Source organism: Hippichthys cyanospilos, chromosome 1 (assembly GCF_059441005.1).
Source record: "Hippichthys cyanospilos isolate Australia breed blue-spotted pipefish chromosome 1, RoL_Hcya_1.0, whole genome shotgun sequence".
Classification (NCBI taxonomy): Eukaryota; Metazoa; Chordata; class Actinopteri; order Syngnathiformes; family Syngnathidae; genus Hippichthys; species Hippichthys cyanospilos.
The window spans coordinates 11539050-11565452 of NC_142369.1; the positions used below are offsets into that span (position 1 = coordinate 11539050).

A 26403-nucleotide genomic window follows, 5' to 3' on the forward strand; every position below is an offset into this window, starting at 1 on the left:
GGAAGTTGAATTTTTCTCCCCAAAAATCTTTCAGTAGTAGGCCTAAAAACGTCCTAATTCAAACTAACATATCCAACTGAACCCAAAATGTCCGACTACCTTTTCAGGCGTGGTTTATTGTGGGTCTACTTATGATAGACATACCTCCCAAATTATGTTTTGATATAATAATCATTTCAGGGGCTGGATTTTCAACCAAAAAAATCCTCAATGCAGCCTACTGTATGCTTGCTGACAATATTTAATTGTTGAGAGTGAAGCTTTAGAGGTGAAACCCAGCAGACGTCTGCGAGGCTGCTCCGTGATGCCGACAGCTAACGAGGAAAGTGGCGGTGATTTACTTTGTCTTGGCCGCATTCCAAACAGCCTCTCCCGCCCCTCCTTTTATTCCCGTCTGCACTGCCACGCAGTCATGAATCTATCGCGCCCGCATTGATTCATATAAGAAATTGGCCGCGACTGAGAGCGTCGTTCAGGGAGGTGAACGTAGGCCGAATTACACACACCTCACAAATAAAAAGATCTTCGGCCTCTTCATCTCTGTCAAGAAAGCTGTAATACTGTTATGTAGGTGCTAGCTGATGTAGCTGGACACGGAATGCTGAGCAGTCCTTGGCAGAGGTTTTCATCTGCACTCTTCATTTGCAATGGCTCGGACCAGTCGTTTTTGATCAAACTTGCGCCGGACTCGTAATCGTCTTGAGCGTTTGCAAAGAAACAAACCATGTTAAGTTCTTGAAAGACCTACAAAAAGTCTCTATCACAGAACTTCTTATGACTTATTATGGCAGGACCTAAGCCTGTGATAACTATTACTTGTTCTCTTTGTATGTGTTCCAGCTCGGTGCATGTTAAAGCAGCTGCTGATCTATGGTTTATAATTACCATTCTATCGTTTAACGTGATATCATGTTAGCTATGCATGAGTTAAGACTTTCATTGGACCAAATGAAACTGTTTGGTTGAACATTTTGGTGTTTAAATTAACAATGTTGAATTCTCTTTTATTGGTGAAGTAAGTTTTCAACTTCTAGTTCAACTTCAAGTTAAAAAGTGAAGAAAAAATAAGAGTTGTCATTGTTTCCTTTCAATTATGATCATTTCTCATTTCTTAACAGATAATCATGGATACTTTGAAACAAGTGGGTTTTAATACATTATGTCCGTTTTAATCTGTTTTCAAATGTATGTTAAGGTTGTTGGGGACTAATGTAAGTTTAAAAAAAATGCATGAGATTGACTGATTACTCTAAATAGTTGTCGATATTTCTATTTAAAAAAAAGTGGGTAAAGTTTTATGAGAACATTCAGTAATGTAATTTGGTGTAATGTAATTACATGCTGTACATCATTTACATGCATGTTTTGATAAAAAAAATAATTGACGCTAAAGCCTCTAAATTGTTGGTTCAGCAGTTTAAAAGCTTACTGGTTCAAGACATTGAGAAAAAGTTTATTGTTGACTCTTGAAACCAGACCTCTGCCAACACCAAAACTTGGCAGAGATCTGGTTTCTCCTAAGTCCCTTACAAGTCAGTTCCTGTTTGTGATGTTTAGTTTAAAACACAAGGACATTTAACCAAAAGGATAGGAAGTCAGAAAGGGTAGGAAATGAAAAACAAAGTAAAGGAAAAGCTAGCATTAGCATGATGACAAGCACTGGCCTTGGAGCTGTTTTGTGCATCAGTAGGTTCTGTGGAGGTTCTTTGTTCGGTGGTGTAGACGGGCCATCATCTCCCTCAAACGGAATCTCTCGTACCTGCGGTTCATCCGAACCTCCTGCCAATGACACTACCTCTGAAGCAATTCCTGTCTGCGGTGACTCGGCTAGGCTGTCGCAGCTTTCAGTTTTGGAAGTCCCGCTTGGCCCTTCCGTGTCACTCTCCGTGTCTCCTGAACCTTGGGAAAGTTTGTCCAGTTCATCAGCAGGTTTCACTGTTTGGGGCTGCGGTTGAGCAGTGACAACAACAGCAGACTTGGGAGAATCCGAAGCGCCGAACATTGAACCAAGTTTCACGCCAAAAACCGATGGAGGTTCTTCCTTTCCTGGTTGCTTCTCATCCTGGAAAATGCCCACTGAAAGGTTTTTCAAACCAGAGAAAAGCCCCCCATCAGTCTGTGGAGGCTGAGACGCTTTAACATCCACCGTTGTTGATGTAGATGAGAAGAAGGATCCGATTGATGATGTTCCTTCAGCAGCAACTGATAAAAAGCCAAATTTAGGTGCAGAAATGTTTGGCATATCGAGGGTGGTTTTGGTCTCGGGTACAGAGCTTTCGCCTTCACTAAGAGGAAGTGACACTGCTTTGTCAGACACGTCAGATTGTTCTTCGTGCTCTAAAGTTTTCTCTGATACTTCTATCTCTTGTTCAGGAGTAGGACTTTCCTCGCCATCTTTCTTATCTGTATGCTCCACTTCCTCTAGAGAACCTTTCTCAGGCATGGTGTCCTCAGTGGTCTTCACAAATTCATCAGGATTTGCAGATGAAGGTTGCAATTCCTCAGATTTAGTTGCTTCGGGACTCTTGAACATACCAAGAATATCCCCTGTTAGGGATTCGGGGGCAATGCTACTTGGAAAACCAAAAAATGAGCTTTTCTGTGATTGTTGTTGTGGTTTTTGCTGTTGACGAGGTGCAGAGGGCCCAAACAGAGAGCCAGGTGAGCTTGAGAAGAATCCACCAACAGTTGGCTGTTTACTAGGTGTGCTTGGAGTGTTGGAGAACATAGACATGAAGCCAGAAAACGGAGTTGGCTCAGGGGGCTTTTGAGGTCGCAGTGGTCTGGGCCCAGGCATTCTTGGTCCCCCCATTTGTGGAGGGCCTCCTAGTCTTGGTGATCCCATCCTTTGTCCTTGTGGGATAGGTGGTCTACCTGAAAGAGGTCTGGGTGTAGGCTGTAGTGGTGGTAAATTCGATGGTGTAGCCTTTATGTGCATTGAGTCTGATGAGATTTCTGGTGAGTTTATTTCAAGACTTTTATCTTCAACTGTTGTCAACACCACTGGAATAGACCTATCAGAGGGTTGGTCTGGTTGAAATGACATTTCCTCCGAAGGTTCTGCCTTAATTGGTTCCTCTGCAGTCGCTAAAATTTGTAAGGGTGGAAGAGAAGTCGTTGGTTCTGTAGCGGGTTCCTCAGCTTTAACTATAGGAACTTCCTCTACCTTATCACCAGGAACCTCAGATGCTTCAGTGGTTATTTTTTCCGCGTCAATTGTTTGTTCTTTCTGAATTGGTTGCTTAATGTGGAGTTCTTCGTTTTCACTGACAATGCTTGGGGTTACTTTTGATTCATGTGTTTTCAACTCACATATTGGTATGTTTTCAGTAGCAGGTTGCAAATGCTGCATCGCAATCATGTTGACATCTTCATTTTCACAAGTCATAATTGTTTCAGATTTGTTTACACTGTCCTTTATGTCTGATGCTAAAGTTCTCTTAAAATCTGTTTCGATCTCTGTTTCACTGACTTCTTTGTCACCTTCTCTGCTTGATTCTTTTTCTGATTGTTCTTCCAAAGCCATATCTTTCTGATGTACAGTGTCACGGCCTGCTGGTAAATTTTGTGTTTCTGACCCAACATCATGATCATTTTCAGCACACAATGGAATTTTATCATGTATTTCCTCTTTTGGTATAGGAACAGCAATGACAGAAGTCTGTTTGGCATTGTTTTGGGTTTCCTCACATTGCTTTTCTGGCAAAATATCGTTCAGGTTTGAAGGGGAAGGCTGAGGGTCTACATTTTCTGTGGTGTCGGGGGGTTTTAGTTGTTCACTTTCTCTAGGTTTTATCTCAAGAGCTTCCTTCATTTCTAGGGATTTGAGGTCACCACTTGGTATAGGTTCCATTTCAAGAGCCTCTTTCATTTCTGGAGGTTTAATGTCTTCACTTGGTGTAGGCTCAATTTCGAGAGCCTCTTTCATTTCTGGAGGTTTAATGTCTTCACTTGGTGTAGGTTCCATTTCGAGAGCCTCTTTCATTTCTGGGAATTTTAAGTCCTCACTTGGTATGATGGGCTCTATCTCAAGTGACTCTTTCATTTCTGGGGGTTTTAAGTCTTCACTTGGTATGGCCGCCATCTCAAGAGCCTCTTTTGTTTCTGGGGGTTTTACATCTTCATTTGTACGACTATCCCTGTTCTCAAGAACAACGGATGGTGGCTCTTTTTTGGACTCCTCCATGAAAGACATTCCAAACATCCCAAACCCAGTTTTAGTTTTATTTCCATCAGAGCTTCCTCCAAGCGAGAACACAGAAGACACTTTAAAACTGCCCTCTGATTCTGCTGTTTGATTCTGTTGGTTCTGTCCACCAAACATCGAAAACAGTCCTTTTCCGGGGGGCTCTGAAGCTCTGAGTCCCGATGCTGCTGTTTCTCCTGCCGCAGGCATTCTTGGTCCAATCTGAGTTGGGGAACTGGAACTTCCAAACTTGGAAAACAGGCCTGTACCTGGACTTTCTTTATTGGATGAGCCTTGGAGAATTCCACTGAATAAAGCAGATCCAGCACTAGATGGAGGAGGACCTCTTGGACTTGGCCCCTGCTGGGGTGCAGGTCCCCCAAACATGGAAAACAATGTTCTTCCTGGAGGTTCTTTGAGTGGAGGACCTCTTGGTGGCGCACCTACAGCAGTTGGTCCAGCTGATCTTTGCCCAGCTGGTGGATTACTGCTGGAGCCACCAAACATTGAGAGCAAAGCTTTTCCTTGTGATTCTTGTGGGATTGAAGAAGGTGATTGCCCTTTGATTCCAGGGGATGCTGGGGTATTTGACCCACCAAACATTGACAGTAATCCTTTCGCTCGTGGTTCTGGAGGAATTGAAGAAGGTGACGGCCCTTTGGTTCCAGGTGACACTGGTACATTTGACCCACCAAACATTGAGAGTAGTCCTTTCCCTTGTGGCTCGTGTGGTGTTGACTGGGGTAATGCTGCTGTTGTTTCAGAGAAGGCTTGTGCATTTGACCCACCAAACATTGAGAGTAAACCCTTTGCTTGTGGTTCTTGTGAGGTCGAAGAATGTGATGATCCTTTGGTTTCAAGAGAAGCTGGGATATTTGATCCACCAAACATTGAGAGTATACCTTTTCCTTGTGGCTCTTGTGGTTTTGAATGGAGCAGTGGTCCTTTAGTTTCAGGGGACACTGGGGGACTTGACACACCAAACATTGAGAGTAAACCAGAACCAGCTGTATCTTTGGTAGCTGTACTAGGGAGAATACCTCCAAGTATTGATTGTCCGGACATGGAGGCAGTTTGCTCTGGGCTAGCAGTAGAGCTGCCAAATATAGAAAATAGTCTATTTTCTTGTTCATCGGTTTGTTCATCCGGCTTGGCTGTTGGACTGTCTTCCTTGGAAGATTCTTTGACGGAACTGACTTGAGAATCAAGAAAGGTTGCATTACTTTCTGTTTTGTCATCAAGTTGTTGGATTTCTTCAGATGGTTTTACATCTTTTGGTGGTTCTTTCAGTTCATTGAAAGACTCTTTGTTAGTTGATACAATTTCTGTAGTTATGATTCCCTCATTTGGAGGTTCTTCACTTTTTTCAGGTTCATGGGTAGACGTTGTCAGGTCACTAGGTGGCTTATCTTCATCGAGTTGTATGACTGGGTTTTCAACAGGTGGTTCACAAACATCATGGCGCTCTGCTTTGAGATCCGTTTCTGAGATGAAGGCTTCCGTGGATGAATGCTGTTTTTCTTGGCTCTGGTCATCTACATTCAAATCATTTATTGTGGTCTGTGGTAACCTCTCGGATGAGCAGGGTGTGGTCTCGGTGCTACTGACACCTTTAACCCCATTATCAAAAGGTATATCTTCATCAGCAGGTTCGGAATCCTTCCTACACTCTATCAGTGTTATAGCAGTTGCAGTGTTATCTTCCTCAGTGCTGATTTGTTTGAGCTCTTTGGGATCGTCTTCAGTTGACTCATCTTCAGGTGAACTAGCAGCTGAGACAAATATATGGGGTAGTCTGACATATTGTATTGGCTCACTTGGATCCATCAGTTTATCGACAGGCGACGTGTCTGTGGCATTAATGCCAATATAAACAGATTTGGCTAGGTTCCTTTTTTCCTGTGACTGGTCCCTTCCGAGACAGAGATCGAGGGATTTTGTGTTGGGTTCTTCTGGCAAAGCTTCGAATGAACTTTCAGACAGTTTAAGTGAGGGTTCCACTGAAGTGTCTGTAGAGAGGGTGACTTTGGAACGTGTGGCTCTATTTGGTTCATTTGATGCTGATTCTGAGCTTAATAGGTTTGTTTTTGGTGGGGTTTGGTCTTTCTGAATTGTGATACTGGATGATGATGTCACGGATCCTTGATTGGTCAAGTCAATGGATGCGTTCATATCAACTTTGTCATGAGATCCAGGAATGAGAGATGGCAGGATTGGCAAGTCTTTTTCTGAGGTTGCTGGTTCGGATGGTAAGGTACCCACTGCCGACGGTATGCTCACATCAGCAGAACGCGCAACAAGGTCACAATGAACAATCCCCATGGACATAACCTGAGACATTTGATGTACAGGTGTAGACTTGTGGGCTATAGTGGGCTGGGGTGTTACCACCGCTGGTTTTACACCGACATGAAGCTGGGAACCTTGACCACTAAACAATGAAACCAACCCTTTGACAGAAGAGGATCCTGATTGGGATGAAGGCATCACTTTCTGCCTGTGTAGTTCTGGTTGAATACCCCGTTCGACTGTTTGGAGATCAGATTTAAAACTCTGTTCATTTATTTGCTTTAAAGGCTCGTGTTTTAAGGTTGTAGGTTGTGAGTCTAGAGTAAATCCTGGTGCAAGCTGAGTAGAACTGGTAGAAATTGAAATTACATTTGGTACATTACTTTGCACAGTCGCGTTAGTTTGTTCTGATAATTGAGGGGATGCAATTGTCCCCAAAGATTGAGTATCTACTGAGCTCAATGAATTGTCTGGTCTTTGTTTTTCAGATGCTTGAACTGACACAGGTGACGAATGATGATCCAAAGGCTGCGAGATCTTGATACTTTGTGGAACTTGTATCTGCATAAAGGATGATTTATGAAGACTTGTTGTGACACTTTGCATGGGGCTTTCCTCCAAGCTACCAACAGTTGGTTGCTTGTTGAGAATTTTAGGTTTCATAGGATCTTGTTTTGGCAAAATTGTTACCATTGATAGTGGAGTAACTGAATCAACTGGTTTCCTATAGCCTTCAAAGCTGATTTGTGTTGGTATGTCTGAATGTATTTGGTCAAGTTTCTTGGCTTCAGCAATTCCCGTATTGGCCTGGTGATACCTGCCATTGGAGGATGCGCCATCTAGAGTAGCTTGAACAGCAGATGTTGGTACAATTGGACATTCTGTTGCTGAAAGGTCAGTCATACCTTGTTGAGAAGTAATGTGATGATAGGGTGAATATTTGTATATTTGTTGAGTATGAATTGTTCTGCACTCCTGCTGCTGGGAAAGGCAGCGTTGATATGAAGTAGGTGAGGAAAGATCATTTGCATTATGACTCTGACTATTTGTGGTCTTACTTTGAGTATCCACAGTCAGATCCACCAAACCTTGCAAAAACTTATTTTTGGTCTGCTTACTAGTTTCTTCTCGTTCAAAAGACTCTTTCCTCACATTAGTGAAGTTTACTGGAAGTCCATGTTCTGGTTCGGAGTAATTACTGGGGATATTTGTTTTTACACTGTCTTTTCCTGAGAAGTCTACTGGTTTGTTTCCTTGCAGGATTTGCTGGTGCGTGGAGTGCAAAAGCTCAGTGGTATGGCAGTTGGATATCTGCCTGTGGAGGGTCTCTGTTGTGCTGAGTCCAGTCAAAGAAACCCTTCTTTGCCCTGGTTCAGCTGGAGTTATTTTATACATAGATTCTGGTTCAACTACCAGTGGAAGGCCAACAGAATCTTTTCTAGCCAATGCTCGTGCAGTTGGCTTATTAATGAGAGAAACTGCTTCATGAAGATCAGAGTAAGACTGTGTAGGTTTTATTGGTGTGCCCTCAACTGGCTTAGGTGACATATCCAATGGACCTCCTGTTGTGGCAACTACCGAAGTGGATGCTAAGAGCATAGCTGGTGATATGGCATCCGAATGAGTTAACTGGGGTTGAAGGGAAACTATACTCTGCCATTGTTGACATTGAATCCAATCAAAGGATTCTTGAGAGGGAGGGTCTTTGATAAGAGCAACACCAACGGAATTATTTCTTGCCAGGTGGCGGTCAGTCTGTTTTTCTTTGATTAAGGAAATTCCTTTGGTCTGAGCATCATCCATTTTCATGTTTGTTACCAATGTTTTCACGTCTGTTGGTTTTGAGGACATGTCAAGTGCAGCCTTAATGGAATTGGCTGGTGCTGAAACTTGCTTTTGGGATTGTTTGAGAGAATGCTGTGAGTGTAACTGGACCTTCTGGTGGTATTTTTGAAGAGCCTCTGTTCTTGCTGAGTGTTTTTCATTGTTTCCATGGGATTCGACAGGCAGAGGATGTCCTAAGACATCATTTACTTCTCTATATGACAAGTCAAGGGATTCCTGATGACACAGATGTGGGTGTTTTTTCTCTGGACTGACTGTTTTTCTCTTTGTCAGGGCAAGTGCTTCAATGGGCAACCCTGTGTCTTTTGACACAAGTTTGTCTCCTTTAGACAAGGATTTTGCTGTTTTAGCTGACATATCTTGTACAGCTTTGACTGAGTTTGCCGGTACTGTGATCTGGTTTTCAAGAGACTGGCAAGAAGTGGATTTTAATGATGCTCTTTTACTGTCAACCCAAAATTCCGCAACTAAGGGTCCACGTGGTTGCCTTTGCAAATTAAAAGTGAAATTTGGTTGCTGTTCTTCAATGTGGACTTGCTTGGGATCCGGATTCATTTGAGGAGAAGATGGTCGGATGGTATGATTTCTCTCTTTCCTGGCAGATGAGGCCACATTGTTACATGCATGAGCAGGTTGAACAGTGCTTTTGGTTGCAGGCAATCTTTTATCATGCATTTGAGTACTGGATGATTGTCCTACAGGTGTGCAGTGCCGATGAGGAGGTACACAGGTGGTCCCTGAGGTTCTCGGAATAGTTACAGTTCCTGAAAAATGCCACTCTACTTCTTTTTCCTCCTCCTCCTCCTCCATCTGTTTGGTAAGATTAACAGCTCCCTTGTCAGTCAAGTCCACATTTCTCTCTGATTCCTTACATCGTTTGAACTTGTGTTTGGAAAAGTCAACAACAATTGCTGATTTTTGCTTCAAAGCTTCTGTTTGATCTTTTAAATTTGAAGACTCAATCTTAGTGCTTGTGATGGAAAAATCCAAGAGGTTTTCACTTGACCAATGGCCACTTGGTGAGCCGATATAACGATTTTTGTTGAAAAGCTTGGCTTCATCATTTGCACAGGGATTCAGGATGTGGAGCTGCGGTGAACCTTTGCCAGAATCTTTCATAATGGAAGCTGGAGAATCAGCAAGAGGAGTCTTACTCGCATTGCAAAACCCAGAGACTGCAGTCTTGGTGGTTTGCATTGAGTCTCTGGACTTCCCTGCCTGAGACTGTTGCCTTGCTAGTTGAGGTCTCCGAGAAGAAATCATTGTAGTTGAAGCAACTAGAGCTATTGATGATGAAGGTGCTGAAAAGACCGGAGTAACATTTGATGAATGGGGGAGTTTCTTTTGAATTGGTTCAGGTATCTTTGATGCTGATGGAGTCTGGGGAAGGGACCTGGCAACATTTGAGGACAGCTTGCTAGTTAATGCAGGTGATGAGGGTAGCAGTGGTTGAGATTTATGCTTATCAGCATCATTTGCCTTGGAAAAGGTTCCTCTTGAAGGTACAGATTTTGTCTTTGGTTGAGATTGGTCAGCAGGTGCATCATCCACATGCCCAATCCTAATTTCAGGAATTTGTTGATGGTTCTTGGGAGACAGAGGCTTGTAGGACCTTGGAGAGGGTACAGATGGGGGTGTTGGTGCTTCCTTCACCCGTTGATTCATCCAATATGGTCCTCCGTGAGGTGCTTTAGAAGAGTTTGTGGTCAGATCAGTGGGTTTCAATGGAGGCTCACAGTGGCTGTGAAGGTTATCTGATGCTCCTACTGTGATCTTTTTTAGTTTATACATGGTGAAGTCCACGGGCGCTTCTAATTGTGAGGAAAGGGATTCTTGAAACATCTGAGAGAAACTTTCCAAGTTCATGTTCATGATTTTTTCACCTTTACGTAGGGCTGAGGTGAGATCTTCCGGCGAATCGATAAGTCCTGGACTGGTGTGTAGTTGCTCTGGAAAACAAGAAGCTTTTTCGTCCGAGCAGAGAGGTATTTTAAATCCACACAAGGTCACTTTTTCCTGTTCTTTCTGGGTCACAATGTGTGCAATGTTTTCTGAAATGTTACTGAGTGTCTGTAGGTCTTCTGGGGCTGCACAAGCATAAAGGTGCCTACCAGCTCTATCAGTTAAAAGGGAGTAAATAAAGTCTCCATTGGTGTATACGTAATATCCACAGTCCCCAGTTTCTGCTGGCCACCACAGCCCTTGATCCAGCAATGAAAGCCACTGTTGGTACCATTCAGAGTCCTCAAAGAGCATTTGATCATCGGTAAACACAGAGGCCCCAGCTGATCTGCTTAAATCCATGGCACAACGAGTTAGATCCACCGGACCTTTTTTGGTAGCGAGTTGTTTTAAAAAGTCTGTCGCTGACTTCAAGCTAAAGTCATCAATAGTCCTATCTTTAATAACTGATGCATTCTCCGCCACATAGTTGAACTCTGTAAGGGACTGACATCGGTTTAGTCTAGTCTTTGACTTTGCGCTAGACAGGTTTAAACCTCCACCCTGTGTAATCCATGGTTGCGGCTTCCTGCCAAGTTCATCCAAGTGGTCGCAGCTGGTCCATGGCATCTTGTTCCTGCAGGTCATGTCAAATAAAACTAGGTCTTCATCAGGTTCCAGGAAACGATTTCTGTTCTCAAAAAGTTGGCCAGCAGCATCCTTCCACGGATGGGATGGAACATTAAAATGACTGACATCCATTTCTTTAGGACTTGGCCAAGAGTGACCATCCCACTGGGATGCTCTGCCTACAACTGTCGAAGCTGCTCGGCATTCCTGGTAGCCTTCATGAGCTTGAGCAGCCAGAGCCTCGGCGAGCGCGTAGTCGTTGAGCTGCTGCCACAGGAGTGCTTCAATGAGACATTGGTGCTCGTAGAGTTCGGGCGGAATCACGCCATGCTCTGTGAAGTTGTACAAAAGGTCCTTGTAGCCATATTCTTCTGCCGTTCCATACAAGAGACGCTGAATTTCTTCAAGGTAACGCTGGGTGGGGGACACTGTGGGAATTTTCAAAACCTGTGGCGAAGGTTCTTCTGAAGGGTTGAGACCAATGGGAACTGTAACAGAAGATGTGACTGTTGATGTACTTGAAGGAGCATTCTCTGTAATCTTGGGCAACAAACGGTTAAGAAGGCCTTTCTCAATCTCTTTTTCCTGCGCAGTCGAGCTCTTGTCACTGGGGGAGGTTTTAAAGATGGTGGACAACAGACCAGGCGATGTGCTACTCATGTTGGATGGTTTGGTTTCACCCTTAACAAGGATGGGTTTTTTTGAGGATGAGTCTTCCGTGGAACTAAACAGACCTGAGAGGAAGCCTTTTTGATCTTTTGAGTCCTTCTCTCCTACCACCTCATGTATGGATTGCATTTCCACTGGTTTTGTTCTCTGAATTTGTGGACGTCCTTGTACTACACGCTGTGGCTGTGGTTGCTGTGTTGGTTTGGGATTTGCCTGATCAGCTGCAGACGATGCTTGCTCCACATTAACGGAAATTTTGTTGAGCAGGCCAGAAAATATCCCACCCGATTCCGATGCGGCTGGGCTTTGGCCGGGTGGACCGCCCTCAGTCTTGGGTGCCTGATGAACCTGTTGTGCACTCTCACCAGATGCAAGCTTCAGAAAGCCAGAGATTAGGCTTCCACTCTGACTGGGTTGTTCATTTGTTGCAGGCTGAGGACTTTTTCCCAGAGGTTGCTGTTGGGCAGAGGGAGTTTGATTTAATAGACCAGACAGGAATCCTCCTTGGTGACCAGGTGGTCCTGAATTTTGCTGGGATCCAGTAGCATTTGATTTACCACCCTGTTGAAGACCCCCCTGCGAGGCTGGTTGTTGAGCTGTGTTATCCGTTGTTAATTTACTAAACAGCCCTGACAATAATCCACTTTGTTGCGGCTCGGCCACAGGGGCAGCTGGTTGCTGAGGTATCTGACTTTGCCTCCTCAGTGGCTGCCTGTTGGAAGGACTCACAGGTGATTGCTGGTGGTGCTGAACTTGAGTAGGAGGACTAGATGAAAAGAGTCCAGACAGGAAACCCCCTTGTTGACTGGGAGATTGCTGAGCTGCCTTGGGACCTATGGTTTGTGCTTTTTGCTGATCTTGTTGAGTACCTGATGGAGAAGAAGTTGACTGTGTTCCTACATCTGCGATTTTACTAAAAAATCCAGAAAGCATTCCTGCAGGACTGCCTGGGGGCTGCTGTGGGGGTATTTGATTTTGCCTGTGTAAATTCGGTCTGATGCCTGGTTGCTGAGAAGTTTGCCGTCCTGATGTACCACTTTGTTGCTGGTTTTGTAAATTTTCAGGGGCTGGGTCTTGACTTCCCATTCCAAAGAGGCCAGAGAGGAAGCCGCCTTGCTGTGGGGTTGCAGACTGCGGTTGAGGTGAGGAAGTGGTAGGTTCTACTATCTTGTTAAATAGCCCAGACAACAAATTGCCTGATTGCTGATTGGTTGACTGCGCAGTTTGGGTTGTTGAAGGTCCTTTCGGTGGCTGAGGTGTTGTCGCTGTGGTTTTTGGGGCTAGTTTTTTATGTTGATCTGAGGTAACTTCTATCTGCTGGTCGAGCTTCTCAGGTTGCGAACTTTCCAACGAACCTGATTTTATTTCTCCTGACAGAACCTCTGACTGAGGTGTCCTTTGAGGAAAGTTTGGTTTATTTTCACTTATTTTAGTCGTTTCATTCACCCCATCTGTTTTGACCTCCTGTGGTTGACTAGGTTGAGTAACAGAGTCTGTGGCTTTCTTTAAGAGCCCAGACAACAGTCCGCCTATTGGGGTTTGTGTACCTGCATCTTGTTCTTGACCAGGTACTTGGCCAGAGTGGGTTTGTGGCCCTGTTGCTGATGGCTGATTTGTAGGAGCCGTAATGTTGTCAGAGGCGAATTTTAAGAATCCAGATAAGAGTCCTGTTGATGTTTGAGCAGTAGGGTTCTGTGTTTGAGGTGAAGGTGAAGAAGGTGATGAAAATATCCCTGAAAAGAGTCCCCCCTGTTGAGGCTGACTGTCCCCTGGTTGGTGTTGTTTAGACTCCTCTGTAGGGCCAAGTTTCAACAACCCAGACAAAAACCCTTGAGGCTGTGGTGTTTCTGGACGTGATTCTGGTTGATCCTTAGTTTGAATATCAGTCTGACTCGGTGGATTGTTGGCCAACAATGTTTCTATCCCGTCCGTAGAACCTTCTAATTGTTGAGTGTGTGGTTCCGTTAGCCCACTAGGTTTTGTGAGTGTCACACTGGGAGTCACTGGAGCCTTTGTGGGTTCCTTTGCTACTTCACTTTGAGTCACTTTGAACAGGTTTGAAAACCAGCCTGTTTCAGCATTGCCTTTTGGAGTGCTTTCAAGTAGTGCTGTGCGGCTAAGAGAGGGTGTTCTCATGGTACTTGGGGATGGACTCCTTGGCTGCACATTTTTGTCATCCCCAGTGGCAAACTTAAGAAACCCAGAGAGAACCCCTCCCTCAGGTTTGGCTTGGCTTGCAGTGGGAGGCTCTTCAGAGGAGAAGAATGGGATTTTGAGTTTGCTGCTTAAAAATGATTCCTCTGCCGGTTTGGTGCTTGTTGTGGAGGTTTCAGGAGGATTTGTGGATATCAGACTGGAGAGAGATTTCCTAAAAGGACTGAACAAGCCCATATCTTCTGGAGCAGGTTCAGGATTTGATTCTGGTAACATGGGAGTTATCTGCTGTATATCCGGTAGTTCACCAGATGATTCTGTTTCTGGAAGAAGCTCTACTGATCCACTTCCTGTGTCTGGAAGGAGTTCAAGGGATCCGCTCCCAGAATTTGGCCTTGATTGTCCTTCTGAACTATTGTTAGTACTTGGAATTGGGGCTACAGGTTGATTCCTGGTGGCCGAGGTACTTTGTGGGTCTGATGCTTGAGGGGAAGACCCTCTTGATGGGGATGGTTCTGTTGATGGTGGTGTGCTTGAAAACAGCCTCATAGGACTAAGCCTACCCAACACAGATTCTAAACCAGATGTGGCTATGTTAGCACCTTGTGCCTCTGAACTCGTAGCAGCCGTACTAGCTTCAGCTTGCTGAGAGGTTTCTGATGATTGAAAAGGTATCAGAGACTGCAGAGAAAATTTCTTCTCAGTAGGTGGCTCCTGGGAGGCGGGAGGAACTATTGCCACAGGGGGGGACATGCCACCACTTTTGGGGATGAAAGAAAGAAGTTTGGAGATGCCAGACTCGGACTGGGGGAACACCTTGGTGGACGGTGGGTCAGTGGGCGTCCCTGTGGAAGTTTCCGTGGGTTCAGGGCTACTTTTGGGGATTATAGATAGCAATTTGAAGACACCAGACTCAGCAGTGGGGGCCTTGGGAAGGTCTGAGGCCTCTGCTTCAGCTGTGTTTTTGGATCCTGTAATTGTACTGAACAATGATGTCATGACATTTTTAATGCCGGCTTTATCCTCGGCTTTGATGTCCTCAGTTTTGATGTCCTCAGCTTTTACCGCTTCGGCTTTAACGTCCTCAGGTATGCCGTCGTCAGCTTTGACATGCTCACTTTGACTGTCGGGCGGCACAACGGGCAATGATGGCAGTTTCCGCCTCAGTGGTTTCTGCTGAGACTCAAAGCTGTTGAGTTCCTCCTCTTTCACGGCCAGGTACTGCGAAACGGAGTCAACCAAGCACTTGAGTTCATCCATTGGGTCGATGTAGTCCTCACAGCACTCATCCTCTGGCAACAAGCTGGGATCTGGTCCCATTCTAGACCCTCCAAGGTGGGGCCCATATCTGCTTGGATAATGGTATGACTCATACTCGTATGTGACATCAGCCTCAGTGAACATTGCGTCCTCAAGTTCCTCGTCAGATCCGAAGGAGTACTGCATTTCATCGGAACCCACAGATCCAAATTCACTTCTGATCCTGGCCACTTCTCGGGCCTCTTCCTCCTCACGAAAAGCTGCGTAACTGTCCTCCAATGCGGTCTTAGCCCATAACCTGGTCTTGAAGAGCAGACCTTCCCGGTCCACATGCTGTTGGAGGCGTTTGATGGATGGGATAATGTCGATTTCAGGAGGGGACGATTCGTCCTCAAAGCTGCCGGCTTCCCTGTAAACCAACCGGACGTCCCCAGTACTGAAACCAGGTGGCCGGTGGTGCGTCTCACGGTCTTCAGGTGAGAGCGCATCACACTCCACTGTCTGGTAGAACCTGCTGCCTCTGGACTCATGTGAGTTTGATGCATCTGTGAGCCGGTAGATGATGCTCTTATCCTCATCCTCCCACATCTTCTGCTCCTGGTCCAAGTAGTCATCGAGTACTCCTGGGTCAGGAACTTTGTACTTGCCCTCCCAATCCTCTACACCCATGCCTGAGTCCACAGGGACTATTCTTATGCTGCGCCTGCTGCTTGACCGCCTGGGCGGGAATGCAAAGGAAAAGAAAATGTGCGACAGCAATGAAGGTCAACGCAAAGAAAAGAAAAAGTCAATATAGAAGACATAAAAGAAAGCATGAAATCAAGGCGAAAACAAATCACGGTAGTCCATGTTTACCTGGAACCCCGGAGGTTTGGATAGTCCATATCCAAGCTGTTCACCGAGTCAGAGTCCCGCAAGAGGTGCCGGTTCTGGACCCGGCCCCCAATGGGGTACTGGTGGGCAGAAGAGTTGGTCTGTGAGGCGTTGTGGTAGCGCGGAGGTGGCACTCGGACACCAGCTTCGCTGTCTTGGTCATCCATTGCGCTGTCGTGGTCGTCGAAAGCTGTGTAAAGGAGGACAATATGGCACACACCACTTTTGGAAAAAAAAAGTCACAGTCCCTAGTCCTTTTTTTTTTTTTTTTAAAGTAAATAACATTCAGGAGTCGGAAAGGCTCAAATGCACGAGACCTTGAAAAACAACAAATCCATTCTTGCTCAGTATAATTCTGGCAATTTACCTTCTCAGAGGAAACTGCTTGTGGCGCAACACACAAGAATCAGCAGACATCAGTGATGAGCAACGGGACAATTACTTGTAATTAGCATCATTGTATGATATGCAGGGAAACAAACATTTTCATAATGCATAAAAATGAAGGCAACACAACTCAAAATAGACTCATTTGTTCCCAAGACGGACAAAACTCAATATTAAAAATACAGAACAGTATATAATACTGAGGTTAAGTATAGTACTGCACTGTATTTGCATTATTCTACAAATAGTGCAGTTTTTGAAACATGTTTTGTTTTTGTTTAGTGAACAGGTTTTGGACAATATATTTTTCATTTAATTGCTTGTGTTGTTACACATTACTGTGTTTTGATGACGTACTTGCACGTTTGAGCAGGAAATGTACCATTGTTTCCCACGTAAGAGAATTCTGTGATAAGGAAAGATTGGACAAAGCAAATGAAATTCCTTACAAGAGAAGACTTACTATATGTGTTTTTTTAATTCATTTTTTTTGATCAAATGTTGATGAATTATTCGATCTCAGGCCATCAAGCAAGCCCTGTAAGATCTACTGGAAAACATGGACGAAAGTAAAGTTAGAGAAATGCTTTCCTCTAGTGGTGAAAAGGTATATTGCAACTCAAAACCGTTGTCTTCTAATTCTTAATTTTTAAAGCGTAGTCCTTACTTAAAACCATTACCCAACCTTGAAACCCTCAATTGAAACACTGAGCCCTATTCAAAGGCATAATCCAGACTTGAAATCCAAATTTCACAATCACCCAATCACAATCTTGTTTTGAAGCTATTAAAGGAAAAAAATAATTTGGCCTGAAGCTATTTTGAAATCCTAACCCTTGATTAAAACAAGAATCCTGGTTCACAAACCAAATTGGAGTTCCATGTTACGTACTTTTCCGGTCAGTCCATCCAAAATAAGTCCAGTTGCCTGATGGCAAGTGAGCAGAAAAACCACAAGAGCAAGAAGAAAAGTCACTCAGGGAAATTAAGACCACTGATGATGTAGCTGATGATGATGATGATTCAAGATTCACGCCAAAAGAAAGACCAAGAGAAGAAGATGCACACAAGTGCATGTGTGACCGTTAAGACCCCAATTTGAAATCCAAACCATGTCTCAAAACCCAAACTTACAATTCTAACACAGACACAATGAGTATGAATTTTGACTGATTTATGAATATGAAAAAGTGCTACTTACAGCACTGCGAGGGCGCTGATGCCATCCGTCCTCCGTGAATGCTGTCGTCATGTGGCGGATACTGATTTAAAAAACAAAATTTCCCATTACTGCTTCAACAGTGTTCTGATGACTGTAATGAGCACTGTTCACCGCTAGATGTCAGCAAAATGCACGGGAAGAGACGTGAACTCACGTCCTGCTCGTCGATGTTCATATTGTTAATGCGATCCAGTTTGCGGGTCCAGTATTGAGCTTCATCCTCTGGGATTTCTACAACAAAAAACCGACAAATATGTAAAATGACATGTAGAAATGTGATTTAACAGAAATATGTGTTGTTTAATATACAAAAGAGAGGTTACAAATACTGTATCCAGAAACAACTGACACTATTACTCCAAATGTACTCACACTTTTTGGACTTGGGTTTGTGTGAAACCCTACTTTGAACCTGTAACTATTATTTAAAAAAAACAAAAAAACACTTCAAACTGCAACCCTGACATGAAACCCTACTTTGAAATTTGTAAATAGCTTTGAAACCGTCTCTTGAACCCCAATTTGGAAAGTACCCTCATCCTGACTTGAAACCTAAATTTGAAACCCTGACTTAGGCACGAAATAAGCAAAAACTTATAACCCAGACTTGACATTATAATTTAAAGATACAATATCATGGTATTTTAAGCTTTCCTGCACATAAATTATAAAATCTTACCTTTGGTGTATTGGAAATGTAATTTCTTGAGAAATATGAGATTTTGGTGGGTGGAATTCTAAACCCCACCTCTCACTATTTCACTGCTGTGCCCCTTTCAAGAAATTGTTCAAAAGCCGAGTGCCACGACGAAACAACAACAAAAAAGCTAACATTATAGAAATCATTAATGGGTGTCAGAGATGGGGTGAACGAAGAAGGCAAAAACAGGTGTTTTACTGACAATGAAATGAACTGGAGCTGCCAACTAAGAAAAAAAAAAAACGTGTCAAGAGAGTGCACACAGCAATACCCCTTCCTCCATCCAATTGGACCCCTTGGGAAACCACTACTCATGACAAAAGTTCCGGTTGAATTATGCACGACAACAGTAATTGTCCGGATGAACATCTTCTCGGATAAGGTGGGTATGTAAAGGCAATGTAATCGGCATAATCTAACATGTTAATACAGTCCTTCCAAAGAGTTGGATTTCCATGATACGGGCCCTTTAATAAGTCACACAAGCCCTGTCTTGAAACCCTATTTGGAAAAAAGAGAACGTAACTTGGAATTTTGAATGAAACCTGAATGTGTTACCCTCATTTTGAAATTGTGAACTGACCTAAAGGCATCTCAAAGCGCGCATCCAGCAGCAATTGGTGCGAAGTTGGCTTGCTGGTACCGCAGATCTTGTCTTCCCTCATCAGAACCTCAGAGTCCAGACAAGTCCACTCTCCAGGACCCTCCTATAACACGCGCAACACGTTAGAGAACAGTCTGTGTGTGAGTGTGTGTGACGTGTGTGTGTATTACCTCATTAGACTGTGGAATGGTGTCAAGCGGGAGGAGGGCCGTGCCTATCAACGTGTCCCAAATTAACCCCTTATTCCATAGTTCAGCCACCAGGCCAGAATCCTGATGACTGATCTCACTACAAAGAAAGCAAAAATCAATAAGGTTGGATAGTGATATGTATACACAACAAAGCAAAATCGATTATGTTATTGGAAAAATAAGCACTTTTGTGAACATACAAAAAAATACACTAATACACAAATACTGGTACACGTTTGTGTTTGAAAACTATATACAGTGGACCCCCAGGTTACGACGTCCCTGGCTTACGTTTTTTTCACGTTCCGACGTGGAATACTAAGTTTTTCGTCCCCTCTTCATGGCAATTTTCCCGCTTTACGGCATCAATAACAATTACAAAATTCAAACTTGGCTGTCAGTGTGCTTGCGTATGACTCTGCGAGTCGCACCACGCTCATACGTCACTACACGCGTCACTGCATAAGTCACTAAGCTGTTGGTCTGCTATTGGTCAGCGTCACTGCGTCCCAAGATGCTGGTCTGCTATTGGTCGGCGTTACAGTGTCACTAAGATGCCAATATGCCAAAGACTTGATCTCATGTGAGTGCTTAAAATATGGTATTTATTGTGCATTTTAGTGCTTAATTCAAACTTTTGTCGATTAGCCACGGGTCCTAAAATTGCTAGTGATGTTAAAGGGAGAAGTAAGAAGATGATTAGTGTGGAAATGAACCTGGAGATAGTCAAGAAATACGAAGAAGGCTAGGCTAGGCTACCCTCGCTAGGGAATATGGCCGTAACTACGGTAGTTCAAGTCACATCACTCCGAAGGTGAATAAAATTTACTTTTTCCTATATAATTGTTTTATTTATGATGTTATTTAATTATATACATGTATTACATGTATATTGTATATAAATAGCACTTTCTTTACTATTTTGTTACTAATTTTTAATATGTATATGCAATTTTGATGTCTTTAACTAAGGTTTTATAAGCATTTGCTAATTAGCATAGGTTTCTATTGCCCGTCATACGACGATTTTGCTTTACGATCCTAACTCCGGAATGGATTAATTTCGTATGGCGGGGGTCCACTGTACACATAAAGTGTTTAAATTGAAAACGATTTTTATGACGTTTATTTCCTAATTCATAAACGAAGCATTTGTGTTAAATATGACACCCGGTCAACTGCTAATAACACAAACACATATGACAAGGATCAATTAGAAAGGGTTAACAACTTCATTAATTGTTCCTTGCAATGCATTATGGGAACTAAAAGGAAAGTTTTCGAAAAATATATTTACTCTTGATTTGAGAATGTTGAGTAGGCACCAGGCCAGCCCATGAAGAGTGATAATATGCGTATGATTTGACATGTATTGAAATTCATTGGGAGGAAACACATGCTATTTTCTTTATTATATATTTTTTTAATTAATTGGACGATCAATCTTTAATCTATATAATTTTCTATCAAAAATTGTTATGGGCCTAATAAAGAAAATCCTTGTCGATCAAGCTCTAGTAGAAACCTCCTTTTTGTCACGATTGATGATTTGGAGGAAGAGGTGCCAAAACCTGACTTTATATCCTCAAACACAACCTTTTGGACAATTTTGCAGCCCAAAACACAATTTGAGATTTCAACACAGAGGTGGCATCTAGGCTGTCTCCTCCTGATTTGCATATTCATGATGTTTGCCATCTAACTTTGGTTGTCATTCATCACAGCTGGTGCGTACACAGGCACGCGCACACACACACACACACACACACACACACACACACACACACACAAACAAAATAAAGATGCGCACATCTCCCAGCCTTTGCCATGCCGTTGTCGTGTTTGATTGACACATGTCATCTGGAGGAGGCCACTTACAAAAACAGCCCCCGCCAACCCAGCGCACCCCCCCATTGGGCCCTACCATTACTAATGAGACAAATGGCGCTAATTAGCATGTTAGCGGCATTCAGTCGCTGTGGTACTCGGAGCCCGACCACCGGCGTCCGGCCTCAATTTCAATAGGAAGTCATCTGAATGTGTTTCGACAAAAATCCAAGTCCTCTAAATCAGATATGATGGCATTTTCGAACATTGGTTTTCAGGTTTGCTACTCACAACATGAAGTCTTGCTCCCAGCACGGCTGGTTGCCGCGGACCGCGATGGTCGTGCTCTTCACATTCTGAACCTTGAGTGTCACGTAGGCGTTGAACTTATCTGGAAAGACAAAACAAATCACAAAATCATTTTTTTTAATCTAATTTGCCAGGCATAAATATATATATATATATATATATATATATATATATATATATATATATATATATATATATATATATATATATTGAATTTGTTTTGTTGTTTGCTTCCATTTTGATTTTTGCTTTTCTTGCTGCTTTTTTTTTTTTTAATGTTTTCAGTTGTTTTGTTTTTTTTAATTTTGTTTGTGTGTTTTGCCTCAGTCCTGTGTCTGTGGTGTTATGGTGGTTGAAACGCCTCTGCCCCGTCTGCCACCATAGGATTAGAACTACGGATCAAGATCATGTGATTGTCTCTTCAACTCATTCAATACTAAAGACGTGTTTACATTTTTTTAAGAGTCCATTTAACCCTCTATATATATATATATATATATATATATATATATATATATATATATATAAATATATATATATATATATATATATATATATATATATATAAATATATATATATATATATATATATATATATATATATATATATATATATATATATATATATATATATATAAATATATATATATATATATATATATATATATATAAATATATATATAAATATATATATATATATATATATATATATATATATATATATATATATATATATATATAGATAGATAGATAGATAGATATTGGCCATTTTAGCAGTTAAAAGTTCATGTTTTGGCTAAAAGTAACTCAGTATACAGTATGTATAGTATCATAATGTATAGTAAGGCTTTTTTTGGCTGTACTTGATTACCGAAAGTAATCAATTACATTAGTACTTTTGTCAGCTGAAGTAATTTTTTTTTAGAGTTTTTTAGTATGTAGTTACCGAAGGTAATTGTTTACCCCAGTACTTAAAAGTAACTTTTTATTTATCAACCAAATCTTATCAATGGCTTTAATACCCAAAGTAATCTTTACTTTAGTATTAATTAACTAGTGCTTGATAACTTAAGTCCTTGAGAACCTAAAGTAAATGAATACTTTATTATTTTAGTCCCTTAAGTAATCAAATACTTTAGTACATAGTTACCCAAAAGTAATAATTTCCTTTAGGACTTAAATTCATTTGGTTACCAGCCATTTTTAGGTACTCCTTTAGCCAAATACTTGAAACATTAAAAAAAAGTGAATAAGTACCGTGATTGAATGTCTGGACTATTTAAAAAAAATAATAAGGAGAAGAGTACCAATGCCCAAGTGCCGAGTGGAATGCGAAGAAAACATATACTTTTTAATGTTTTAATAACTCCTGCTAGATTCTTGTAAAATGTCAAATAAAAACGTAGAAGGCCGGTGACAGACGGGTAAAAGAATTCATGTCGTATCATCTATCAATCACTTAATGAGATACGCTTCGGTGACACATTGTGTTTATTTTCTCCCTGTCTCTGTATTTTACTATTATGCACTTTCATTCAATGAGCGGCAGATCGTATCCCAGCATGCTGAAGGCCTCTCGAGGGGGGGAGCAGCGTGTGTCATTTATAATTAAGCCTCGGCCACTTATGAAAATAAATAAGTTATATTTCGGTCACACATGGACGTGTGCAGCACGGCGCGCCGAGATGACATTTAGTCAGCGCTCGGTGGGTAGCAAATGCTCTATTACCAGTGTTGAGGGGGATCGGGGAAAGAGAGACGGTCTTAAGATGAATTTTTGTGCAAAATAAAATGATGCTTGATATCAAAATGCCAGTCTTCCTCTGTGTTGTGGAATATGGCTTCTATGACCCAAAACGCCTGTTTAAAATCCAAATATAATCTTCCCGTCTGCTTTCTGGTATGCCCTCTGGAGACTTTTTTTTTTTTTGTGGGTCCACTCATGGTAGACAGGCCGGCCAAATATCACGATCCTGACTTCGACTGGCTTTCAGTGTTTCAATTTTAAGAAATTTTAAGGCGTCTTGAGATTTTTTTGTGGGTCTGCTCATCAGAGATTTGTCTGTCAAATGTCAAAGGACCCCTGAACACTAACTACATTTATTCTAAAATGGCCGCTTCAAACCAATGAAGCAGATGTTTTTATCAAGCACGGCTAGTAGAAAATGTTTAGTGTTTTTTGTTTTTTTTTATGATAGACAAGTCTACCAAATTTCATATTGCAAAGTGAAAATGGCTTCAGGGACTGAATTTTCAAAATAAAGTTCTAAAGCGTCATTCTGAATCTCTGCTCAGAGGACATGGAAAAGATTTACGGAACGGAACAATGTCCACAGCGGACAAAGATTAAATCAAAGTGATTGTTGGACTAATTTAAGGAGCGACGCGTTTTCCAGGCCAATCGGCTCTAGGGACGTCCCATCGCGCCTTGGAGATTTGAGCGTCCACTCCCCACGGGCGACCAAAGATATCGCTTATTAATAAAAATCAGATCAAGTTTGCTAAAGTAGAACAGCAGACTGGGACGCCTCTTTTTCGTCTGGTGCTCGTCAAGTCTGACCCAACTGGAAAGCATTTTGCACCAGGGGACAATACCGACACCGGGGTCTCTAAAATTTGCAATTGTACGAATCAAGTGTCGACAAGAACTGGCTTGAAAAGTTTTTTTTTTTTTTTCTTGCAAAAGAAACACAAAAATAACAGCGCACTTGAAATATTTGAAAGGGTTGAGCCTTTGGTCTCCAGCCACCGGTCGGCGGCCTGGTACCGGTTCATGGATCAACTGGGACCGGATCGCATTGGCCGCACCTGAAATAATGATGTTTTCGAACTGATTTAGTCTAACAGTTCATTCATGTGTGCTTTGTTTGGCTTGAGTTAGTTTTTTGGCGCCACCTATGGCCGATGTTGGTATTACATTTTGTAGTGAGAATGGCGGTATTGCTTTAATTGAGAGCAGTCAGTCAGTGATGCACACGTTGTTATGTTTCTCTGTCAAATCTGGCCCACGACTGTCTGTAAGTTGTCCTGTCTTTGTCATTTATGATAACGTGTCCCAAATTAGTTAGTATGTTGATCCAACAACTTGTGACTGTGGATAACGAGCTAGCTAATGTTAGTTCTTAACTTCAGCATGTCATATAAACGAATGCGTTTAGCTCGTTAGCATTTTCGATGGTACCAGGTATTTCCCTTTGATACGCGCTAGCACATGCAAAGATTTTGCATTGATAAGAACTCATTTGCATCTAATTAACGTTTACGTAAACGTTAACGGGCTGACAGACATATGACGGACATTACGACGATTATTACCAAGGATGAAAATTGCACATTTTTAATTTGCCGTATTTTGCCGTCAGCAAAACGGGCATTTGTCGGCGATGAACTGATAGACACTACGTCAAGTATTAACGAAATGCGCACCTCTGAAAAAAAGATGTACAGAGGGAGTTCTGAACAACTTTTATGTAGGTGGTGAGGGTGACTGACAGCAAAAGTAATCACAGTTTTCTAAAACCTAAGATTTTCAGTACGTTAGTGCGGGAAAATTAGCCACAGATACCAATATTACCACTATAATTCTGTATCAAGACAGGCTCATGGATGGAATCCCTTGCTGCATGAAAAGACAAAATAGGAAATAAGCATAAAAAAAACTCTCACCTGGTGGCCCATGAAGCTTGGCTTTCTTCACTGTGGAGAAAAAAGATATATTATCATGCACAAGTAATTGAATTTTAATCACGATCACGATACTGGCTGCCACGATTATTTAAGATGATCCTCGGCGATATTAACGATTAAAAAGCTGGCTCCCAACCTGTCAAATCAAGCACTTTGTCATCCTACCACCAGGAGGCAATGTTTCCCACATGTTTGCATGACAAAAGTCTCCGCTTTTCTCACCCTAATACTGTATATTATTTACCAGTGTGAAATGGCCTTGGGTTTCTCACCTGATTTCTAATATATATCGAGACCCATTTTGAAAAATCCGATTGGCAAAAAATTGCAATACATTTGGTTTGAAATGACCGAAGAGGACCTTTTGACTGCTAATTGATTAAAATTTGCTTAAAAGTAAATAATGTGCTTGGTTCTAAGTAGGCTTCTTTTTTTCATTGGTTTGTACTCGGCAACTAAGTTAGCTGTGTGCCAGGTTTTTACCTTGTCTTGTGGATATGTTTTAATAAGAATGTACTTTATTTATTTACTTATTTTAGTTTATTATTATGATTTGTAAGTACCAAGCCTTGAAGTCTTGTTGATATACCGCTTGCTTAAAAAAAGGGCACCAAATAGACACGTTTGACCAAACACGATGAATAATGGTGATTTCAGCTCTATATCATTGTATCACACAAACATAATTGCAGTTTTCTAACAAAAAAAAAACGTGTAGCGCTGACGTGAAATGACTTTTAACGTGAAAAAGTTAATCGGCAATTAAAGCTAAAGTGGTTATCTCGATGAGGTTTCCATGCAAATCAGCAGTGACGTTTTATTCAATCAAGCTGGAAAATCAGGGAGCGCGCTGAGAAAACAAGACAAGGCTAAGCAGACACAAAGGATTTTCGATGGACTCTGCGGCGATGTCGACTGGCGGCGGCCGTCAAAGTTGAGTCAGACATCTCGTGGGCATCACAGGTCAGCGTGGCTTTGGGCCACGCTGCGATTAGAAGGCGGGAGAAACGGGTCACCAGTGCGCACGTGCTTGCAATTGTGTGACAGCGGGCCAGCGTTTGCAAACAGATAATCCTGACAGGATAATGCCTTAAGCGCCACGCCGAGGCTAACGACAAGCTAACCGGCGTGCTAGCAAGCAGAGTGTCAACATGGACCCGCTGAGCTTGAGACTGAGCTTTGTCCCCAAAAAAAAAGGGAATAACCGTAATCTGATCATGTGATGAGTCATGCATGGGATTAAATGGTCAGAGAATTATGATGTCATATTCTTTACTGTGCGCACGCTATGCTAAGTCATGCAAAGATTGGGCTTTGGAAAAGACGGATCTGATAATAGGAAGTTAGGTTTTTCTGAGAACTGACTTTAAAATACCATCAATAAATACTTTAAGGGAAAAAATAGGGTCGTGACAGAAACTCAGATTGCCTGAAATTTATTTTTAGCTTTTGGAAATCTGCTATAATGAGCACACCCAAGGACCCATCGTGGTCGGCGGTAAAACAGCGTGAGGGAGTGACATCACTTTGATGATCAGGAAGTGGCATTATCATGAAAGGTCCGGCCCATGTGAGCTCCACATTCCAAAACACACATCGCAAACACACGCAACAGCAGCAGATGGCTAA

General features: G+C 42.3%; 1 protein-coding gene across 3 annotated transcripts in view; it reads right to left on the reverse strand.

The window, feature by feature from the left end:
• Nucleotides 1-26403, reverse strand: part of LOC148429128 (protein unc-13 homolog B-like) — a 73868-nt gene that overhangs the window by 44799 nt on the left and 2666 nt on the right. For 2 of the 3 annotated variants that reach the window (XM_088414102.1, XM_088414094.1), the window contains exons 2-8: nt 24754-24783; nt 21070-21169; nt 18931-19048; nt 18740-18863; nt 17611-17687; nt 17436-17496; nt 15830-16037 (exon numbers count right to left, since the gene is read on the reverse strand). In XM_088414102.1, the coding sequence (XP_088270228.1) occupies nt 15830-16037; nt 17436-17496; nt 17611-17687; nt 18740-18863; nt 18931-19048; nt 21070-21169; nt 24754-24783 (718 nt within the window). Of the gene's footprint in view, nt 1-1664; nt 3758-3871; nt 3977-4093; nt 8909-9019; nt 15693-15829; nt 16038-17435; nt 17497-17610; nt 17688-18739; nt 18864-18930; nt 19049-21069; nt 21170-24753; nt 24784-26403 lie in introns of all 3 variants that reach the window. The other variant, XM_088414085.1, reaches the window with a different exon arrangement.